We start from the raw sequence: 21,574 nt of genomic DNA, 5'->3' as shown, positions 1-21,574 counted from the left end.
ATGTTTACAGCGGCAGAGGTCGGAGCTGGGAATCGGCCGGCGGCGGGGCGAGGGGCTCCCGGGCGAGGGGCGGCGGAGGAGCTGCAGGTGCGGTCCGGCTGCCGATCCCGCGGGCTGGCCGAGGCGGGAGGTAGAGCCGCCAACGTCGCGGCTCTCGGGCCGGCCTGCGGGTGCGGGGAGCGGTGCGTCCCCTCGGCCCCTTCTCCCTTCCTCCCTCAGCTCCATACCTTCCCTCCCGCTGGGCGCGGGCTCCAGGTCCCTCCCCCGGGGGCGCTTCCTCCTCTCCGAGGCTTCCGGTCCTTTTCCGCGGCTCTCTCGCCCCCACCCCAGCATGAACGCCCCTCCTCATCCCAGGCGGCTCCTCTCCCCTCTCCCGCCCTCTCGGGGGTCAGCCTGCGCGGGTTCCCGGGGCTGTCGAGGTCTGTCTCCGTGCGCAGTGCTCACACCCCTTGGGTTGACTAAACTCTCCAGACGCGCAGCTCGTCCCTAAATTACTAAGTAGGAAACATTTGCCGTTAGCGCGGCACGTAAAGAGTTACCGAGGTTTGAAACAGGTTGTGCCTTTTCAGAAGGTGGAAGAATCTGTTGAGTTGACCCAGCCTTGGGGACTTGGCTTCAGGCAAGACCTGGAAGAGGTCTTCAGTTGCGAAGGGAGCTTTCCTGGCTGTGGTGCCTGTGTTTTGTGTTTGCCGGGGCCTGTCTCCCCATTTGGTTTATGTGCCTGCTAACGTTTTCTGCGTCTTTTTGGCCAGGGAGGGGCTGAAGGAAGCAACTGCATTGTTAGTGTTGGGTAGACCGGCAGGTTCCTATAACTCAAGTCCGCACTTGCCTCTCTTGGGTGGGAGGACGGTCGAGGCTCCTGAGACCAGCGCCTGGCCTCTCTGTGCTTGCACTTGGCCGGGAGAGACTCCTTGTTCTGACAGTGTCGGTATTTCTCCAGCCTCGATTTTAGAAAGCTTTCTTGTGTGTTAGAAGAAATTCTCTCCATCCAATATGTGCCCCACTGCTGTGGTTTTTTCAGGCCCATGAATAGTGTGTATATGGCAGACTTTCAAGTATTTGAAAAATCCCTTGCGTTCCTTGTAGGAGTTCTGGTTTTCACAATGAGAAACGTCTCCATTTCTTCCCTTATTCCTCCGGCAGGAGGTGTGATTTTGCGTTCCTCTCCTCAGCTTATCTTCTACCTGAGTTACTTTGTCCATGTTGCCCTTAGTAAGTAGCCTGATGAGTATAGACTTGAATCTTGGCCCCCTTATCAGAGCTTCATTCTGTGTTAACTGGCCCCGTGACAGCCTCTTTGGCCACCAGTCTGAGACCTTCCTCCTCTTGCTCAGCCAGCTCCTCCCCGTGCCCTTGCTGTTGGTTTTGGAAGGAGCAGCCTGAGAGTAAGGTTGTCCTGCTGGGCAGTGCCCAGTTACATGGAGTGTTGAATTAAGGGTTGCAAAGTGTAGCCAGTCAAGCATCCAGAAAATGATATGCCATTACTTTGAAAACTTGGATTAGAGTGGATTATAAGTCTAGATTTGGTTTGTCAAAGCCATCTCTGAGGTTGTTGTTGGTGTTTTTGGTGGCATTAGAGCTGATCACATTGATGGTTAGTAATAAGCAATGATTGTTTTCAGTGTGAGGAAGTGTTAGGTTGCCAGGCAAAGCTAATAATAAATATCAGATCCTACGAACGGTCACGTGCAGCCCACTAGTGGCAGCAGATAAGGTTACCACATAGTTACTTAGCTTGTTGTTTTGGATAGGGGTACCAGTGTGTTCAAAGGGAAAGAATTTTGCTCCCTTGAGAATTTTTCAAAGCAGAATTTGGTGTAGGGTATAAAACACAGGCCTGTGTTTGAATGCCAGCTCTCCTTACAGACTGGTGTGTGATCATGAGCAAAGTAACTTTTCAGTCTGAAGTTGCCTCACAATGTTGTGAAGCCAAAATGAGGTCGTGACTGGCAGGTGGTGCCTGTAAAAAGATTGTAGTTATTTTTACTAAAAAGCTAGCCTTTGCATGTGGATTAAACTGTTAAAGTGAGGCAAAGTTGAAAATAAGGGATAAATACTTGGTAGACAGTGAAACATACCCATCATATACTTGGTGTTTGCTTTCTAAGGATAGAACATTACACTCTGGGGCCTTCTAGGTGAAGAGGTGGCTTTCACCTCCAGCCTGGAGGATGTGTGAGAGCTAGACCTTTCCCTGAAGCAACCAAACAGGACTCCACTTTTAACTAGTGACCCAAATCTTAAGATGATTGTCCTAGCCTAGGGGTATAGGCATTAGCCGCAGAACTAAGTAGTTCATCTAGGATTGAATTTGACCTCATTAACACTTTATCCTCTCTGGCTGAGTTAGTTGGCGGTGGTCTGTAACCACCGAGGGCTCTGAAACAGCTTAAAAACAGGGTGAGAATTAAATAACTGAGCCATCCTAGTGATTTGAGAAGTCTCATATTCTGCTTTAAAATCTTGATGATGAAGATGAATCGCTCCAGTCATAAAATGGAAGAGTGCTTGTGTTAAGCCCCCACCTTTCACACACGTTGTGTCCTTGTGAGAAGCTGAAGATTCATGCATGTGGTCAGTAACTTTCATTCCTGGGGCATGCTCTCCCACCGCAGTTGCTAGTTTTGTGTGTGTGGTGTGTGTATGGAATTTTTCTAGAGGTAGTATTTGTGGTTCTCATTCTGCTGTTAGAAGTCCTCAGGATTGTGAGAGAGAAGCAAGCATAAACTTCGTAATAATAAAAATGTAACGTTATGGACATCATCCTGATTCAGAAAATATATCAGCCTTTGTGATGTCAGTTTTTTTCTTTTTTTCCCCCCAGCAGTTAATATAAAGTGTTTTGTAAAACATTTTCCATTTTATATGAAGTGAAAGTTGCCTGTGGTGAGTATAAAATTGGAGTTGTTCAGGAAGAGAAAAACCTCTGCAGATGCAGGATCATTTTCCCTAGGAATCAGATGAGGATTCATTGTACTTTAGTAGTTGGCTCAGAGAGAAGTGTATATTGATACATTGTACTTTAGTAGTTGACTCAGAGAGGAGGACATGTTACTTTTTCTTCTTGAAGGCAATTTGGAAGAGAGTAAAAATGTCCTTTTTATTGTTGAAGAGGTGAAATGGTGGTATGATAGCTGCTTCTCAGGAGTTGAGGGAATTCTAGGAGTCTTCTGCTCCTGAGCTGCAGCCTTGAGACAGTTCTGTATTTGTTAAAATGAGGTGTTTGTCACAGTATGTTCCAGGGGGAAGAGAGTTTTGTGGATGTTGTTTTGGCCTGAAATTTTACATCAGAACATCCAGATTGAATGGCTTGCTTGACTTGATATTTATGGGCATGTGGGACCATGCATTGGAGAAGGAAATGGCAACCTACTCCAGCGTTCTTGCCTAGAGAATCCCAGGGACAGGGGAGCCTGGTGGGCTGCCGTCTATGGGGTCGCACAGAATCAGACACGACTGAAGCGACTTAGCAGCAGCAGCAGGCAGAATATAAGACAACAGTTGAATTTAAATTTCAAAGTAACAGTGAATACCTTTTTAATATTCATTGACCTGAATTAATTTTTTTTGCTTTTAAAGATTTATTTACAAAAGATCTATAGCACTTGAAATATTCAAAAAAGATCCCTCTTAGAATGATTTTTTAGTAAATATATCTGCTCTCTTTTCATGTTTACATTCAATTATTTTTTCATATGTGGAAATATCCTTGTTAAGAGATGTATAAGCAAGATATTTTTAATCCTAATTGCTTGACTTTCTAGAATGATGACTTTTAGTAAAGTCTTGAATTCTTTAATGATGTTTTTAAGTTGTCAGCTGTGTGTTGGGTATCACATGTTCATTTGTATTCAGTTGATATTATAAGTTACAACTTACTTTTGGATGAATATAATTAAATTTGAAATTTAACTTTTTTTTTTGTTCTGGGTCTGGCATCCTTGGAAGTGGAGGGAGGTAGTGTAAGGGGCTGGGTGTTGAGTAAGTATATTCCATCTGTGTTATTTTTAGAATTCAGAATCTGAAATTGGTGTGTGTTTAGGACTTTTATTGTTCTGCTCTAACCTTTAATGTGAATAGCTCTTTTGAAAATTCTAAAACTGCAGCTTTGCCTGAGTGTGATCTCAAAGATGGGAGGCGCGGTGAGTGCTGGTGAGGACAACGACGAGCTGATAGACAATCTGAAGGAGGCGCAGTACATCCGCTCTGAGCTGGTGGAGCAGGCTTTCCGAGCTATTGACCGTGCAGACTATTACCTCGAAGAATTTAAAGAGAACGCATATAAAGATTTAGCGTGGAAGCATGGCAACATCCACCTCTCTGCTCCGTGCATCTACTCGGAGGTGATGGAGGCCCTGGACCTGCAGCCTGGTCTCTCATTCTTGAACCTGGGCAGTGGCACTGGCTACCTCAGCTCCATGGTGGGGCTCATCCTCGGTGAGTCTGGCTCTGTCTCACGTGCAGGAGGGAGAGCCTGCTGGCAGCCTGTCCTTAGTGGGGGCCAAGTTGTAACTGCCCTTGGCCTGCCCAGCCATCATGGTGTCCACACAGTTCTTGGGTTGGAGGGTAATGGTATTAATGGAGAAATTGCCGTAATGAACAGAAGAGTCCCTCTGGAGCTTTCCTATTGCCCCCACCTGTACCTCCAGCATCTGACCAGCACAGCCTCCTCTTGGACAGCAGAGGACCTAGAGATTGTATAAATCTGGACGTTATGGTGATTTCTCGATTAATATAATCACTCAGCGTGCCTGTCATTGTCTCTAAACTGGAATAATTAACTTTAAAGTCCCTGGCAGTTTAAGTTCTTCCAAGCAGGTTTTGTTTTTTGTTGTTTTAATACTAAAGGAGTTAATACTTGTAAGTTATTTTCAAATGTATTCCAGGGGTAGGAAAGATTTCACAAGTTATGCTGTTTGAAGACATTTAGCCTGTTTTCTCAAACAAGTAAGTTGTGAGATTATACGTGGAAACTGACCATTTTAATACCGAAACATTTTTATCAGATTACTGAAGATTTTAAAGATTCCTACCTCATGTCAAATGCGGTAGTAGGGGACAGGTGTCTGTTTTCACTCAGGGTCAGGTGAACGGTTCTGTGAGAGGAGGGCCAGGAGCTGCTCTGTGCTTTAGGAAAGGGCACTGCGGAGGAAGTGGCCTGGTGTCCCTGGGTGGAGGAAGACATGGCTGGCCCGAGGCTGCTGGGGCCTTGGTACGCGTGGATGTTGGAACTGACAAGGTTTGCTAAATATCTTAAGTTTTTGGCTTAGGTATCTTAACATTGTTATCAAGTCAGTGTAAGAGTCTGAATATTGGTGATTTCAAGTAATAACAGCTTAAAAGTCAAGTTTAATCATTAGCAATACATTACAACATTGTTTCTTTGTGGTTATTAGAGGCACTTTAGAAAATCTTAGTAGTCACAGTTGCTTTTGTGGGTATGGAATGAAATTTTTGGTTGCTTTATAAGTTCATATAATTCAGAATTCGGTAAAGTTTTGAGATTCTGATCATCTGACTTTGGGCTATAAAATATAAATTTGGGCTATATCCTCAGATTATTAAATGTGTAGTTTTTTGTTTTCTTGTTTTTTTTTTAGGCTAAATGCTTTTTGAACTTGTCTTGGATTGAGACTGCTTTGCAAAAAGAGCTCAGGTTTTTCATCATTCTGGAATTAGTGAATTGTAATTCCTGCTGTTGGAGCTGAAAATTGGAGGAGCTAAGGATAAGGTGGTATTTGGGGGGAGGGGGAGGGTTATCAAACTGATTAGATTGGAAATGCTATTAAAAAATGAAATGCTTAGGAAAGGATGACTTTAAGTCATCTTCAACTGACCTGGTGCATTTGACGTTCTCTAGAAGTCATAAAGAAACAGCTTACGACGGATGTTGTTACTTGTCTTTTCTGAGCCCCCACTTTCTCTTTTCTGGGGGTTTTGCTGGATGTCAGGGAGGAGAGTTCTGAAGGAAGGAAAGCTGTGTTTTTGGTCGTAATGGACACTGCGTGCTGCTTTGATGTATTTGAAGGCAGTAACTTGAGAGTCTGATTTCACGGGTAGAATCTCGGACCTTGAGGGAGAAGGATACAGACCCTGGACCGTTTTCACTGTGTGCTGTAGGTCTCCCTCTGTGGTTTATTCAGCTTCATGCTGCTCACTGCCGAGGTGAAGACTCGCTGGTCTCCCAGTGCCTGCAGTCTTTCATGTGGCTTAGGGTGACTTGGGGTCCTTGCTCTCTCTGCCCTGCTGCCTCTCTGCCACTCTGCTGTGCTTACGTTGCGACTCCTTGCCTTGCTGAGGGTGCTCCTTTCTCGAGGTTCCAGTTGGCAGGACGGCGGGCGGCGGGGGGAGATAGAGCACTTGTGAGCTTCACCTGACGTTGTGTGGCGTGGGAGCTGCTCTGTCTGGGGGGCCTTGTGGGACCAGCTTCAGTGTTGTGTCCTTGGTACCACCATTCTGACCCGTCCCGTACTTCCTCCTCTTTCAATCATCTTTTTACTGGAGTGGGTCAGGGGATATGTGTCGTTACTTTGTTTGGTGTGTCTTGTCCTCAGTAAGAGTCTAACAGAGCTGAGGGGCCAATGAGAATATGATGAGGGGGAAGTCAATGCATGTTTTCTTGACCTCTGGCAAGTGACCCAGAGAGCAGTGGGATTGGACAGGAAGTAATGGGGATGTGGTGTCATAAACAGTGGAAGCATGACTTCTCAAGTAGGCTGTGTTTTGATGAGAGGCGGTTTTAGCAGCCACTCTGCGTGGGAGGTGTTGAGAAAGGAGAGCGGGTTAGTCATCCGGTAGAGGCAGGGAAGCCTGCACCGGGGGAGCTGCTGCACTGGGAAGGGCCCAGGTGAACAGTGGAAGCAGAGACGTGTGTGCAGTGCACAGATGGCTGCATTTACCAGTATTTCTGTTGGATGTAGTGTTGTGTTACACTGTGACTTTATATGTATGTCTTCTAAATAAAGCCCTACATGCCGTGTTCATTTTCTCATGCAGATTTTTAAAAAATCAAGGTCTAACTTATCCATAGTAACTTGACACAGTTGCATGAAGCATGTATGAATGACGTACGAAGCTTGATGACTTTTTACATCCTCCTCCATGTAAGCACCACCCAGAACAAGATGCAGAGTAGAATCTGTGCCCCAGAGGTTCCCATGGCCACCCCTCCAATAGTAGGACCCCACCCCCTCGAGGGGGAAGTATACTCACCTCCATCACACAGATGAGTGTTGCCTGTTTTGCCCTTCATACAAATGGATTCTTAAAACCCAGAGATTCAGTGAAGCTGTTTTGTGTCAGTAGTTCTCACTGAGATTTAACCCGGAGGCATTTGTATGTGGAGGAAGCACTTTTATTATTAAGTGGGCTCCTAACTTTCTCATAACTTTAGTTCAGTTATTGATAAATTTCTTTCTTTTCTTCATTCTTTCATTTATTTGGCTGTGGTGGGTGTTAGTTGTGGCATATGGGATCTAGTTTCCTGAATAGGGATGGAACCTGGCCCCTTGCATTGGGAGTGTGGAGTCTTAGCCCCTGGACCACCAGGGAAGTCCCTGATAAGTTTATTTTGATTAAAAAATATTTCATTGTGACTTTGGAATTACAGTTTTATTTTGATGATGATTAAAACTATTTTTTGAGGATTAAATACCACATCTGAGTGTTTGGGGAGACCTTTGTTGGGAAAAAGACCTGTGTCCACTTTCTTTTGCAGACACGTTTCTTCTTTAATTCATTGTGTTGTTCAGTCGCTAAGTTGTGTCCAACTCTGTGTGACTCCGTGGACTGCAGCATGCCAGGCTTCCGTGTCCTTCACTATCTCCCAGAGTTTGCTCAAACTCGTGTCCATCCAACCATCTCATCCTCTGTTGTCCCCTTCTCCTCTAGCCTTCAGTCTTTCCCAGCATCAGGGTCTTTTCCAGTGAGTTGGCTCTTTGCATCAGGTGGCCACAGTATTGGAGTTTCAGCTTCAGCATCAGTCGTTCTAGTGAATATTCAGGGTTGATTTCCTTTAGGATTCACTGGTTTAGTGGCACTTGTAACTCTTGGTTTCAGACCTTGGCTGTTTCACCGAAAAGATGATTCTTTAAGTTTGAGGACAGACGGTCAAGGCTTTAGGAAGCTGTGAGTTGGTAGTGCCATGTGAGGAGTATTAATGATGTGGTGAGCAGAGGCTAGTCCGCATATTTAAAGAATGGATTGGGTGATTTCGGCCCAATAAATGTGAATTTCTGTAATTATACATGTCCAGTGAAATGTGTTGCAGTCAGTGAAATAGAAATAAAGAGTAGGGGTTCTTGTCCTGTTTCCATATGTTTTCTTATTCTGAAACCTTTTAGGCCCTTTTGGAGTGAACCACGGGGTAGAACTCCATTCAGATGTGACAGAGTATGCAAAGCAGAAGCTGGACTTCTTCATCAGGACAAGCGACAGCTTTGACAAGTAAGAGCAAAACTGTCCATGGGTCTGGGTGTCAGTTATAGCTTAAACTTTGGATTAAGTGGAAAGAAATCAGTTTATTATTGTTCATGTTCTGGCAGTTGTGATTGAACTGTGGCAGGTGAGTCAGTGATATGTGTGTATATGTTCTAGTTATTTAAAAAATATTTTGTGTTTTTAAGGACCTTAAGTTTGTTTGTTTTTTTAATTATGATACCTAAATAAAGGTAATTTATCACCAGTGTAAGACAAGGAAATAGAATGTTAATTTTTTCTTAATTTTCATGTTTCCAATAGAGGCAGCATTTTATCATGTGCTTGTTTCTGAAATGGAATTGTTACAGTTGTCTTTAAATGTACCATGTGACTAGCTCTTGCCATTTTAAAACAAGGCATTTAAATTCTTATTTGGGGGATTAAAATTTTTAGAAAAACCAAATATATTTTTTCTCTTTTTACTCTGTTAGTAGATCTTGAATAAGATATAAAGCAAGATAGGATAGTAAGAGATAATGAAGATGAAAGATGAAAAAAAAAGATGAAAGATAATAAGATAATCATAACAGCAAAGATAGTGATATGCGTGGAGCTTGGGTGACTTAAGCTTGGATTGTGTTTACGATACTGACTTTCATAATATTTTCTTTGGAATTTCTAGAGTTCTGTTTATTACTCACGTAGTTCTTTCAGAAATCTGCTATCCTAGCTTCTGACTCTTAATTTTATTACGTCGCTGTGGGATTGCACAGTGAAAACATAACCTATGTTTAACGTAGATTTACTATATAGACTTGTTATAACATGATATATTTAGTTGTGGAAAACATCTTTTGCTTTCAGGTTTGACTTCTGTGAACCGTCCTTTGTTACTGGCAATTGCCTGGAGATTTCTCCAGATTGTTCTCAGTATGACCGGGTGTACTGTGGGGCAGGCGTGCAGAAGGAACACGAGGAGTACATGAAGAGCCTCCTCAAGGTCGGGGGCATCCTGGTCATGCCGCTGGAAGAGAAGGTCGGGTCCTCTTGTAACCAGCGGTTTTGTGCACTCAGCTGTCTGCTGAGGTCTGTTCGGGGGAGTTGACAGGCATTTTCCTTTGTAACTCTCGTTACAAATCCCTTCGTCTGGCAGATGAGGAAACAGGCTAGAGAGATGGCCAAGGTGGGGCGGGTCCTGAGGACTTGCCTAGGTTCTGATTTGATTTATGTTGGAAGAGAAAGGACACCTGAATACTTGGCCAGCAGTTACAGAGTCCTTCCTTATTTAAGATCTTGCCTGTTCTTTCTTTCTGATGCCAGCAGTGTGACTGGCCCTGATCCATTGTTTTGTTAAGGGCCGTAGAATGATACCTCCTCATTTTGTCATTTCTCTTCATTTAGAAGCCAGAATACGCAGGTGGAGAGAAACACCCTCATTAGTTATTTGTTTACCCTGAGGTATACTTTATAAAAGGAGGTGCAGGATAGATTCTGATTCTTATTAACCTTTGTTTATCAGTTTTTCTCAATAATTGGTTTTCTAGCATTTGCCAAAGATAGTGACCAGTGAGGTTTTGGTTGATTTTTTTAGCAAAATGAATTCATGCAAAATTGTGACCCTTATCAGAGTTCCAACTGTCTCACTTTGGCCATGGCTGCCTCTCCACATTGGCCCTTGGGCTCTGCAGCCTCAAGAATCTTTGATAGTTTTGTTAGTTTCTGGTAAGAAGATGTTCCAGACTTGTGTACTTTTTTTTTTTTAACCACAAACTTGGAATTAACTCTTTCTGAAAATGAATAATCCCTGTTCATTTTCAGTTTGGTGGGAATTGGTGTTTAGACACCACAGTTGGGATCTCGAAGGTGCTCATGGATCTGTATTCGTTTTTCTGATGGACCACTAATGCCTGGGAGTCAACTGCCATCTACCGCCCCAACACACACACACATATATATATATTTTTTTTTGCTTTGATGTTTTGGAGAGAATAGACACCATAAATTCATATCAATTCTTCCAAATCAAGATCAGGACCAGGGTTTTTTTTCCCTCACATTTTAGTGTTATATCAGTAGCACTTTTTTCTCAAACCGAAAGTCCTGATCCCCAACCACCCGGCTTACTGTTTATCTGCAATGCATGGTGTAATCAGCAGCAATCTTGATTTCTGAAACTAGTGCAGGATTTTTCTTGTTTTGTCAGGGAGTGGCTTGGGGGCCTCACTGTATTGTCCTTACATTCCACTAGAGATGTTCAAATTACTGTGTTTTAAGTTACTGGGAATTACACCTCTGTGTGAAGTTATGGCGCCAGCCCCAGAAAACTGCTCATTTGTTTTCCTTTCCGGTTTTGAGAGGTTGCCATTTTGGGGATCACAACTTTGTAAAATAGTTGTAAGATTCCAAAGTCTAAGCAAGGAATACTCAGAATTTTATTCTGTGTATGTCCCCTCTTCTCTGCTCCCTTCACCTGTAGGTGACTTGTTTCTTGTTTGTTTTTGGTTTATCTTTCATTGAAAAAGTAGAAGCTAAAAAAATTTTCAGTGAGGGTACACACTTTTTTACTCTCCACCCACCCGTTCATACATATGAGAGTTGATAATTTTAAGTTTTATACATCATTTATTTTTTTAAAAAGTGATGTTCCTTATAGCTAGAAATTTTTTTTTGTCCCTGTTTTAATAAAATTTTTGTTAGTGTGTAAGAATGTGGCTTTTCAGATAGGTGTTTATAAGGCTGTGGCTGTTTCAGATAGAGATGTATAAGGCTGTGGCTGTTTCAGATGGGGGGTGTATAAGGCTGTGGCTGTATCGGATAGGGGTGTGTAAGGCTGTTGCTATTTCGGATAGGGGTGTATAAGGCTGTGGCTGTTTTGGATAGGGGTGTGTAAGGCTGTTGCTATTTCAGATAGGGGTGTATAAGGCTGTGGCTGTTTTGGATAGGGGTGTGTAAGGCTGTTGCTATTTCGGATAGGGGTGTATAAGGCTGTGGCTGTTTTGGATAGGGGTGTATAAGGCTGTGGCTGTTTCGGATAGGTGTGTATAAGTTTGTGACTGTTTCAGATAGGCATTTGAATTCTTTCTAGCCTTTCACTGTTAGAAACAATGCTGCTGTGAAGAGCCTGCATAGACTGTGGACATTACCTTGGTTTTGTCTGAATTTTGATCTCCTGCAGGAGTGCCTGACCAGAGGGTGTTTAACCTTGGCCATTTCAGAGGCAGGTTGCCAGGAGCCGGTTCTTATTACTGTTTTAGTAGTTTGCAGGATAGGGCCAAACGTCCCTGTGTTTGCTTTTCTTTCTCAGAGTATTGTTTTAAATACGTATTTACTTATACAGATGAGTTTAGAAGTCTGTGTTGTGTTGCAGAAATACATTGTGTTAACATCTAGATGAATGAGGGATTGAAGGCATCTTTTCAGTATTCATGCAGATGAATACTCCAACATGAAATAGGGATTTATAGTTTTGTTTACAGGTTTACACATAGTTTACTGATTATATTCAAATATTTCATCTTCATTATAACTAGAAGTTCTCCTTTTAAAAAATTAAAAAAACAAAGATTTTGCTGGTATATAGGAATGTGGTGAGTTGTTGATGTTTGTCTAGTACACGGGCACTTAGTTCTTTCAGTTCTGAGATCCAGGACACAGAGTCTTAGTTTTTAGAGGATTTGCTAGCTTAGATATTTTTAGATGAGAGCGCAGTCATCGTGGCTTTTCAAAGCTGACCAGAAATCCTCCTGTGAGCTGTTCAGGCCCTTCAGAACCTGGCACAGTCATGGAGCACGTGCGTGGCCGTGTTGCCCAGTCGAGTTCTCGTGGTGCTCCTTGTACTGTGGTTCACAGGAACCATCTGGCTGACCTACACTGCAGCATGTCAACCAGACGACCCTGTGTCCCATGGGGGCTGCTTCCCTGGAAGCACTGTAGGCACATCGATGAGCACCTCCGAGAGTGAGGCCAGGTGCCCACATCCAGGGTGGCCCGCTCGCCTGTGGGGAAGCAGCGCTGGTTTGTGATGGAAGCTGCTGTTCGGTGGGGGCAAGGTGGTCTCTTCTTGTAGCCCCATCCCCACGAGCAGCAGCCAGGCCTCAGTCTAGGTGGCAGGTGGTTGTGTCTTCAGTGACTTTTACTTTAGAATCACCCTGGTCTCCCTACGTTTCCCCTACAACAGTGACTTTGGAGAGTCTATAAGAAGCTTGTCTTATCAGATTCCCCACCTTCCTTCTCTCATTGTTTCCTTAACTTCTGTGCTAGGAACTGGAGTACCTTTGCAAGAATATCGCTAAGTTAGGTGTCGTTCTGGTCACATCACATCAGAGGCCTGTGTTGCCAGGTGTTTTCATCTTTAGTGTCTGTGCTTTTTTAGATGTATATAGGAATGATGGCACCCCACTCCATGCATTGGAGAAGGAAATGGCAACCTACTCCAGTGTTCTTGCCTCGAGAATCCCAGGGACAGGGGAGCCTGGTGGGCTGCCGTCTATGGGGTTGCACAGAGTCGGACACGACTGAAGCGACTTAGCAGCAGTAGCAGCAGGAGTGATTATATTTAAATATAAATTGAAAGTGAAAGTAAAGTGAAGTCACTCAGTCGTGTCCGACTCTTTGCGACCCCATAGACTGTAGCCTACCAGGCTCCTCTGTCCATGGGATTTTCCAGGCAATAGTACTGGAATGAGTTGCCATTTCCTTCTCCAAGGGATCTTCCCAACCCAGAGCTCGAACCCAGGTCTGTCACATTGTAGACAAACGCTTTACCGTCTGAGACACCAGGGAGATCCAAATATAAACTACCAGTAGTCAAATCTTTTGAATATTCTCATTTTAACCTCTGGGACAGCTGACTAAGATAACGCGCACTGGCCCTTCCGCTTGGGAAACCAAGAAGATTCTGGCTGTCTCCTTTGCTCCGCTGATCCAGCCCTGCCAGTCCGAGAACGGGAAGTCGAGGCTCGTCCAGTTACGTGAGTGCAGAGATTCTTACTTACCTTTTAAGTCTTTTTACTCTTTCTAGAATTTGAAGGGAAACAAAATTCATCAGGAACCTTTTAATATTAAAGAGCATTTTTCCACTCACTGAAGCCTTAAAGTTTTACAAGTGATTTTTAAAAAATCACTTGAAATCATTTAAAAATTATAATTGGTTTTTAGCTTATTTTGAGTTATTTTAGGTCATTTGTGCTTAACATTCAAGAGTGAAAAGAAGCTCTCTAGAAAGAGAAAAAAATAGAAGAGAAGCATGAGCTGAGGCAGGTGACTGTCAGCTGGAGGACCCGATGTGTGCAGTCAGGTTGTGGGAAGCACTGGGTGGGCAGGTGCTTAGACCTGAGTTCATCGTGTAGGTGGTGGAGCCTGTCCCGTATTTTAAGTAGAAGATGTGGCACCTCTGGACTCCTGGTGGTAAGGAGAAGATGACTTTGTTGAGTGCTTGCTTCCCTGAAAATGCCTTCAGAGCAAGTAGGCAGATGTGACCTGCAGTGGGGAGGGCACTGCTGTCCAGAGCCTCTGCAGAGTTTTGGAAGGTGAGGGCTCAGGCTGGACCTGAGACCAGTGTCTTGGCCACACTTGGACAGGATCATGATGGGATGGAGGGCGCCGAAGAGGCAGGTTTTAAGCCCAGGGCTTCAAAGCAAATGTGGCCCAATGAACAACTATGATGCTATTTAGGGCTCCTGAAGTGAACATTCCAGTTATTTGTAACTTTATCTCCTGGGCTAGAGGTTCCTAGACTAGTAGAGTCACGTTGATGAGCGTCAGCTTTTGGATGGATAGGCAGGTGATCAGACTGTGGGCAGGAGCCAGTCAGGAGATCCTTGGGATTTTCCAGGCAGGAGATAAAGACCAAAGCCAAGACACTGGGCTCCAGAGCGTCAGGGACTCAGGAGGCACGCAGGGCCTTTCTGAGGCAGGATGTGGGAGTCAGAGCTGGCTGGCATGTTGTGAAGGTGGGTGTGTGGGAGGCTCTGACCCCAGTCAGGCCTGGATTGGAACCCAGGGAGCCTTTGGCTGCTCTGTGTTACCTGAGGCTATGGGATGGATGTCAAATCAGGGATCAGTAGGCATAAGCAGAGGGGAACCTCTCTAGGGAACATGCCAGGCTGGGTGGAAGAGGAAGAGGCAGCAGGAGAGGCTGGGGCCAGGGGGAAGAGGTGGCTTCCACCAGTGGGACATTGGGGTGAGCTGGAGGCCAGAGCTGGCCGTCAGGAGGGCTGAGAAGGCATCCTCGGGGGTCACAGCAGGAGGAACGCCGAGTGGCATTGGAGCAGGATGCTCTGGTGGGGTGTCTAGGAGCAGGTGAGTGCCAGGGCTCCTCCCATGTCAAAGGAGCCTGGGGTCCCTGTGGGGCAGCGAGTGCAGAGCCAATTCTGTGAGGGCCTCTGTGGTTTGGGTAAGAGATATTGCAGGCAACAGGAGCCCTCTCTATAGTGTGGGTTATTATTTTTTGGAGAAGTTAGGTTCAAGGGGTAGAAAGTGAAGCTCATTTTCACTTTAATGTATTTAAAACATAATTGCTAATAATTCTTCTCCCCTCAGAAAAACCCTTATATTGCCATGTAATTTAATTACCAGATTTTATTTTTCCTTGATGTGCTTTGGGAGTTTTGTTCCTAAAAATGTTTTGGAACTGCTTGTTCTCTACTTTAATAAAAAAGAAACAAATACTTAAATTTCTGATATACTGTGAAAATATTAAAATAGATACAAGAATGCTGGAGCCCCATGGTCACTGTATTTCTGCTGGATGAGAAAATGCATCAGTGAACACGGCAAACAGAGAAATGAAGCCCGATGCCAGAGGACCAGACTCTGTAACCCTGGTTCTGATTCTTCCACTGACTGATTATCCGAGCAGTGCTGCTTCCTTTTCTTATCTGATTTAAGGGCCAGTTTATTTGAAAATATGTTTTGAAAAATACCATATGAATGCAAATTAGAGCATAGATAACATTTGCCTCCAACCCTCTCCTATTCTTGTCATGTGTTTGTAAATGCCAGGGAATGAAAATGAGGTTAGAATTTTCTCAGGTGTCTAGACCTTATGATGTCACGAAGGTGAGGCTGAGTCTTGTTCTTTGCACGCAGCACCCCTGGCGGTTCGCAGCCTCCAGGACCTGGCACGCATCGCCATCCGGGGCACCATTAAGAAGGTCATTCACCAGGAAGCAGTGAACAAAAATGGAAATGGACTGAAGAACACTCCCAGGTTTAAACGAAGGAGAGTTCGCCGCCGCCGAATGGAAACGATTGTCTTTTTGGACAAAGAGGTCTTTGCCAGTCGGATCTCCAACCCCTCTGATGACAACAGCTCTGGAGACCTGGAGGAGGAGCGGCAGGAAGAAGAGGTGACCACCCCGCCGAGCACCAAGCCTGAGCCCCCGGTGAACTTCCTGCGTGAGAAGGTCCTGAGCCTCCCTCTGCCAGATCCCCTGAAGTACTACCTGCTTTATTACAGAGAGAAGTAGGTCTGTGGTTCAGGGGAGGAGAGCCAGTCTGCCTGGAGGGCCTCCGGAGCAGGCGCACTGGGCACGGAGGGGCTCCTCCCTGCAGCTTGTCTGTCCTTGACTGTCCTCGCCCCTCAGTCTGACTTCCGTGAACACGGTCCACAAGTTAAGAATGTTTTCTCAGAAGGCCGAGAGTCCCCTGGAGGAGGCTCTGACTTCCCGCTCTCAGGAATCACTGAGGTCTGTGTGTGGAGGCGGCTGGGAGACTGTTCCTTACACGAGATACACTGCATCAGAAAGGAAAACTGAAGTTGAAATTGACCTGTGTTGCTTATAAAATGTGAGACAGAAAGCACAAGTTTCTAACTGTATAAAATCTTTTCTGAGTGGGACACGCCTGTGCCCGTTTGAATTTTATAGGATCAACCTTTTAATTATTGGCACTGAGTTTCACTAAATAAGTGAAACGGAGTGAAAATCTCACTAAATATTTCAGTTATCTGGAGTGAAGAGACACTGAAAAAGCCCTCCATTATTTTAAGTAATGAAATCTTATGTGAGTTGTCACTTGTAATTTAGAAAAAGAAAAATTGTGATGGGGGAGGAATGAAAGTATGAAATTGCCAGGTGTCTATGGAATTGCAGAAGATTTCCAAGGAATTTTTTGTGATACCTTTGTTACCATCAAAGAAAATCCTGAAGAAGGAAATCAGTGTCATGTTAAGAAAGAAGCTACATTGCTTGTGCTGCAGTGACAGAGATGATCATTGATTCAGCTTTGAGGTGACAGTTTCTGAGGCTCTGTCCTCAGAGCACATGGAAGGTACTGGCTGTAGAAAGTGGATTGGGGATGATGTGGACAGCCCGTGGAGTTTTCTTCTGTTGGCTATTTTTCTGTAATCACATTACAGTACTGACTCATAGATTTTATCTTTTATAATTCTGGAGAAAAAGATTGGTTAGTTTTGTAATTTTTTTTTAAGAACAAACATAAATGATCAGTAGCTCTGTTGCAGTAGAGTGGTTTTACTCAACAGTGATACGTGCAGTCCATCTTCTCCAGGCCTGTGTGTTGAGAGCTTCCTGTCTTATCACGTCCGGGGTCTTGAAGCAGAGGCCGTCCTGTTGGTCGCGTGGCAGGATGTTTACAGGTGACACTGCTTCTTCCAAAACATTGGTTCTTGTCAGACTTTTCAATTTCATCCAAAGACTAGTATAAAATCTTAATAGTAAATCTAAAATCAGAGTGCTGATGGAAGATTGATCATCCAGATTTTATGATTAATTTTATTCCTTAGCTTCTCAAATGTTGTTGGAGTTCAATGCCTTTGTGGTTTCACTAGCTTCACTGAGTTCTATTTTTTTTTTTTCATTTATGCTGTTTTTTTAAATTGAATCATTTTGTCATAGAATACTGTGTGCACGCATAGTTGGGGAAATGTGTACAGTGCCCTAAATTGGAACAGTTGAGCTGTTATAAAGAAGGTTTCTTCATTGCTGTGCTTACCTGCCTTTCACTGGAAGTCAAGCCTCTTTCTTTCAGAGACAGAAGCATGAGTCATGTTTACTTGCTAAGGCTTCTGTTTGCAGATCTTGTTGACGTTATTCTAATTGATTTGTAGAGACCTCTGCAGCACATGGACATTTTTGGACATAATGTTAAATAAGTGATATCTGAAATCTGTTGTTATTAGGTGGCTTGACTGAATTTTTTTCTATCATTGTATATGGATTTCCCTATTTTTTCAACCATATTTGCCTTTATGCTGGATTGTAAAAACTCTTTACAATGCATAAGACATTATTTTCCCCTATATATGTTAAACCCTTCCTAACATTTTGTATCTACATGTTGGTTTGTGACTTTTACACCAGAATTTGGTTTAAAAAAAGAAAAATATATATAAAGAGTGATAGATAGATACTGAGTATATGTGAAACAATTTGGTGTTGATCTATATTATAAAGGAGAGTCATCAGTGAGCTTCCCCATGTAGCTGCCTTTCTGTAGAGTTCAGTATCAGTGCTTTCTGTTTTCAAAAACAGATGAATTATATAGTCTGTGTTGTCTGCATTGTAAACCATAGACATTGGCTGACTTTTATGTTTTGAGTAGTCTGTATTTTTATATGTGACTTTTGTCTTGAAAGTAGTAAAGCCATAGACATGTGCAAAACAAATAATAAATTTATAAGTATTAAGTGTTGTATAGAAATCAGCTGTGTACTTAATATTTTTGCCAGTCTGGAGCTTTCAGGGGATTAATGCAAGAAATAGAAAACAAAGACTTTAATGAGCTGATACTCAAAAGACTCCAATAAAGGTCATTAAGACACGTTAGCCTTCTTGGAATTGCTTTTGTTTCCTGTGTGGAATTAAAATTCTTGGCTACTTTTTTTCTTCCAAAAAATCTTTTAAAGTACGTTTTAAAAAGTGAGCATCATGTGTTTTCTTTCACTGTATTATTGCTGAATTCTGTACCATTTTAGCACTCCTGTGGGGGGCCCTCATTTGTAATTAACACAGGAAGTTGGAATAGACAAAGTCAGGCTATGTGAACATAGGTGTCTGCAGAGTGTCTGGTTAGTTTTTTGGTACGATTTCCCCATATTGTGAAAATATTAAATAAAAGATAACTGGATAATGGCAGCATATCTTATAGGGCCATAGAGGTGAGGGTAGGGTTTAGGTGTAAGGTTGGTTGGGGGTCAGGCCAGGGCCACGGTCCAGATTTAAGGTCGGGGTCCGAGGGTTGTGGTCCAGTAGGTTTCAGTTACCAGGGTCTTCATGGTTGAGAAAAGGACCTCCCCTCACAGCCTTGTGGCTTGCCAAGAGAGACATTAATACCCTAAACATTTGTGTGTCCCTCTTGACATGAACCATCCAGTGCTCTGTGGCCCTGCAATCCTTTGGCCTCCCAGTTGTCACAGACTTTTGACACTCATACTCATTAAGACTCAAAGATACGGGAGCAACTGGGCCTCTCCGGGGGGGTTCACACTGTGGTTGCCTGGTCTTGGGGAGCCACATGCACCCATGTGGGCTCTGAGAGCTGCCAGTCCTGGATTCCATGAAATGGAATAACCCTGGAGCCTCCCACTGCGTCACTGAGCAAGAATTTCTGTACTACCGTGGCATGTAGTCTCTGCTCTTTGTAAAGAGGGGAGGAGACGAGATAAGTGAGCAATATTATTCTTGGGGCCTGGGTGAGAAATGCAGCCAGTGGGCAGGTGTGACTCCGGCGCCCCCACCACCAGGGACGCGAGTGAGGTCTGTGCCTTTGCAAGTGAAGGGCTTCTTGCTGTTGTGGGAGGACCGCAAGGGCATTGAACAGGTGGTTGCAGCTCCTGACTCTCAGTCAGCCTTCCTTCCTTGGCCTTCATGTTCCACGGCTGTGCCGTAGGCTGTCAGTGATATGGAACCCACTGTTTTCCCTAAGCCAGCATCTGTCTCAAACCAAAGCCCAGAACCTCAGTTTTCCTTTTGGAACTTTGTTATCATTGAATTGTTTAAGCAGGAATAGGCTTGTGAGACTACTTAGTAGGCTGGGAGTGGTGATATTATTCCAGATTATGTGATTTTTGATAATCAGGTTAGTGGTATTGTTGGCCAAAATCTTGGCCTTCTCTCCCCACTGAAGCTGAGATAGAGTTTGGAGGAAATAAAAAAGAGGCTTTAATTCTCAGCTGGCGGAGAGGGGAACACAGTAGACTCGTGCCTCGAGAATGGTGCCCCCCACCGCCCCACCCTATGAAGAGTCTAGGGGCTTATATAAGGCAAGGGCTCACAGTCTGGAGTTGGTGATGAGAAACAAAGGTGATAGGATCTGTATTTCTTCTTGCATTTTTTTCAAAGAGTCATAAACTGGCTTCAGTAACCCAGTCAGTGAATCTGGCAGTTCAGTGGCTCTGCAGCCTTCTTTCTGATGCGTAACTACAAGGGGAAGGGTGTTGTAAGGGTAAACACCAGATGGGGATGTATTTAGCATAGAGTCCAAGGGAAAAATGTGAATTGTAGCTCCTGCAGAGTTAGGGGGCAGAAAAGCAAACTCAGTTACACACATTCAGAATTAGGAACTAGGAATGTTCAGGCCTGCTCACTGTTCTCTTTATCTTCTTTGTGCTCGGGAAAGGAAAGGAGAAAAACTCATTGCTCTTTTTTTCCTTCTCACTGATCCTGCAGCAGTATGAGCATGATTAGGATAATAATTTCTAGCACTGGAGCAGATTAAGATTTTGTACATAGTCAGTGCCATATGTATTTGATGCTGTAACTAAAGGGATAATCCAAGTGCTGTTTCACAGGCTGCTTTGTGGTAAAGAATCCACCTACAATACAGGAGACATGGGTTTGATCCTTGAGTGGAGAAGAGTCTCTGGAGAAGGAAATGGCAACCCACTCCAGTATTCTTTCCTGGGAAATCCCATGGACAGAGGAGCCTGGCAGGCCACAGTCAACGGGGTTGTAAAAGAGTCACACGTGACTTAGTGACTAAAACATCTACAACAAATACCTCCTGTAAACAGGTTGCTAACAAGTAAAACAGTTACTCCCTGAAATGTCCAAAGCCATCAGCATAAATAATATCTTCAGCTAAAAACAGAAGAAAGGCATTGGGAGGTGAATTCAGTTATGGCAGGTTATGCAAAACACAGTAAAGAGGGGTATGATTGTTTGCAGATTTAAGTTGGGACCTCTCCACTGATTAGAGTTACTTGAGTTTTAATTATTCTTGTATTTTTGATGCAAAGAGGGATAGCCCTTAAATATGGAGATTTCTCTGTTGAAAATGTCCTTCATAACAAGGCAATTGCTACTTAGTTTTCTGAGATTTCTTTTTTTTTCCGAAGCTTACTTAAAAATCCTTACACCAGAGAGGCATATTTTGGGGTGGCATATTCTGTTTGGGTTCCTCTCTGTAGCTCAGCTGGTAAAGAATCTGCCTGCAATGCAGGAGACCCAGGTTTGATCCCTGGGTGTGGGAGATCCCCTGGAGAAGGGAATGGCAACTCACTCCAGTATTCTTGCCTGGATGATTGCATGAACAGAGGAGACTGGGGGGCTACAGTCCGTGGGATCGCAGAGAGTTGGACACGACTGAGTGACTAACACTTATATTCTACTTGCCTTGCTGCTGCTGCTGGTGCTAAGTCACCTCAGTCGTGTCCGACTGTGTGCGACTCCATAGACAGCAGCCTACCAGGCTCCCCTGTCTCCAGGATTCTCCAGGCAAGAACACTGGAGTGGGTTGCCATTTACTTCTCCAGTGGGTGAAAGTGAAAAGTGAAAGTGAAGTTGCTCAGTCGTGTCCGACTCCTGGCAACCCCACGGACTGCAGCCTACCAGGCTCCTCCATCCATGGGATTTTCCAGGCAAGAGTACTGGAGTGGGGTGCCATTGCCTTCTCCTCTGCTTGCCTTGACATACCCCAATTTGCTTATGCACTCATTTATTGAAGAATATCCTGATTTCTTCAAGTTTTTAACTATTTTGAATAGTGCTGCTATGCATAAGTCCATCTTGTTTGCATTTGGGCATGGATTTTCAAAGCTGTTTTCTAAATACTGAAAGCACTATTGTTGATCTCCTGCAAGGAGATCAAACCAGTCAATCCTAAAGGAAATCAGTCCTGAACATTCATTGAAAGGGCTGATGCTGAAGCTGAAACTCCAATACTTGGGCCACCTGATGCGAAGAACTGACTCATT

The 21,574-nt window shown here is 44.0% G+C and overlaps 1 protein-coding gene across 2 annotated transcripts; it reads left to right on the top strand.

The window, feature by feature from the left end:
* PCMTD2 (protein-L-isoaspartate (D-aspartate) O-methyltransferase domain containing 2) lies at positions 1–18,206 on the top strand. Of its 2 annotated transcripts, none has more exons than XM_052650865.1 (6): positions 1–87; positions 4,107–4,437; positions 8,343–8,445; positions 9,283–9,454; positions 13,265–13,388; positions 15,508–18,206. In XM_052650865.1, exons 1-6 carry the CDS (start codon positions 1–3, stop codon positions 15,885–15,887), a joined length of 1,197 nt encoding a protein of 398 aa, XP_052506825.1. In that variant the 3' UTR covers positions 15,888–18,206. The 2 variants fall into 2 exon arrangements, with proteins under 2 accessions (XP_052506825.1, XP_052506826.1); XM_052650866.1 differs by having other exon boundaries at positions 70–182.
* The last annotated feature ends 3,368 nt before the right edge of the window (positions 18,207–21,574 follow it).

The sequence above is a fragment of the Budorcas taxicolor genome, chromosome 13, assembly GCF_023091745.1.
Source record: "Budorcas taxicolor isolate Tak-1 chromosome 13, Takin1.1, whole genome shotgun sequence".
In the NCBI taxonomy this organism is placed as follows: Eukaryota; Metazoa; Chordata; class Mammalia; order Artiodactyla; family Bovidae; genus Budorcas; species Budorcas taxicolor.
This window is presented reverse-complemented; position numbering and strand designations above follow the sequence as displayed.

Coding starts and splice junctions, on each gene's coding strand:
- PCMTD2 (XM_052650865.1), top strand. CDS start 1: ATGTTTACAGCGGCAGAGGTCGGAGCTGGGAATCGGCCGGCGGCGGGG. Junction 8,446..9,282: donor ACAAGCGACAGCTTTGACAA/GTAAGAGCAAAA, acceptor TTTTGCTTTCAG/GTTTGACTTCTGTGAACCGT. Junction 13,389..15,507: donor GTCGAGGCTCGTCCAGTTAC/GTGAGTGCAGAG, acceptor CTTTGCACGCAG/CACCCCTGGCGGTTCGCAGC.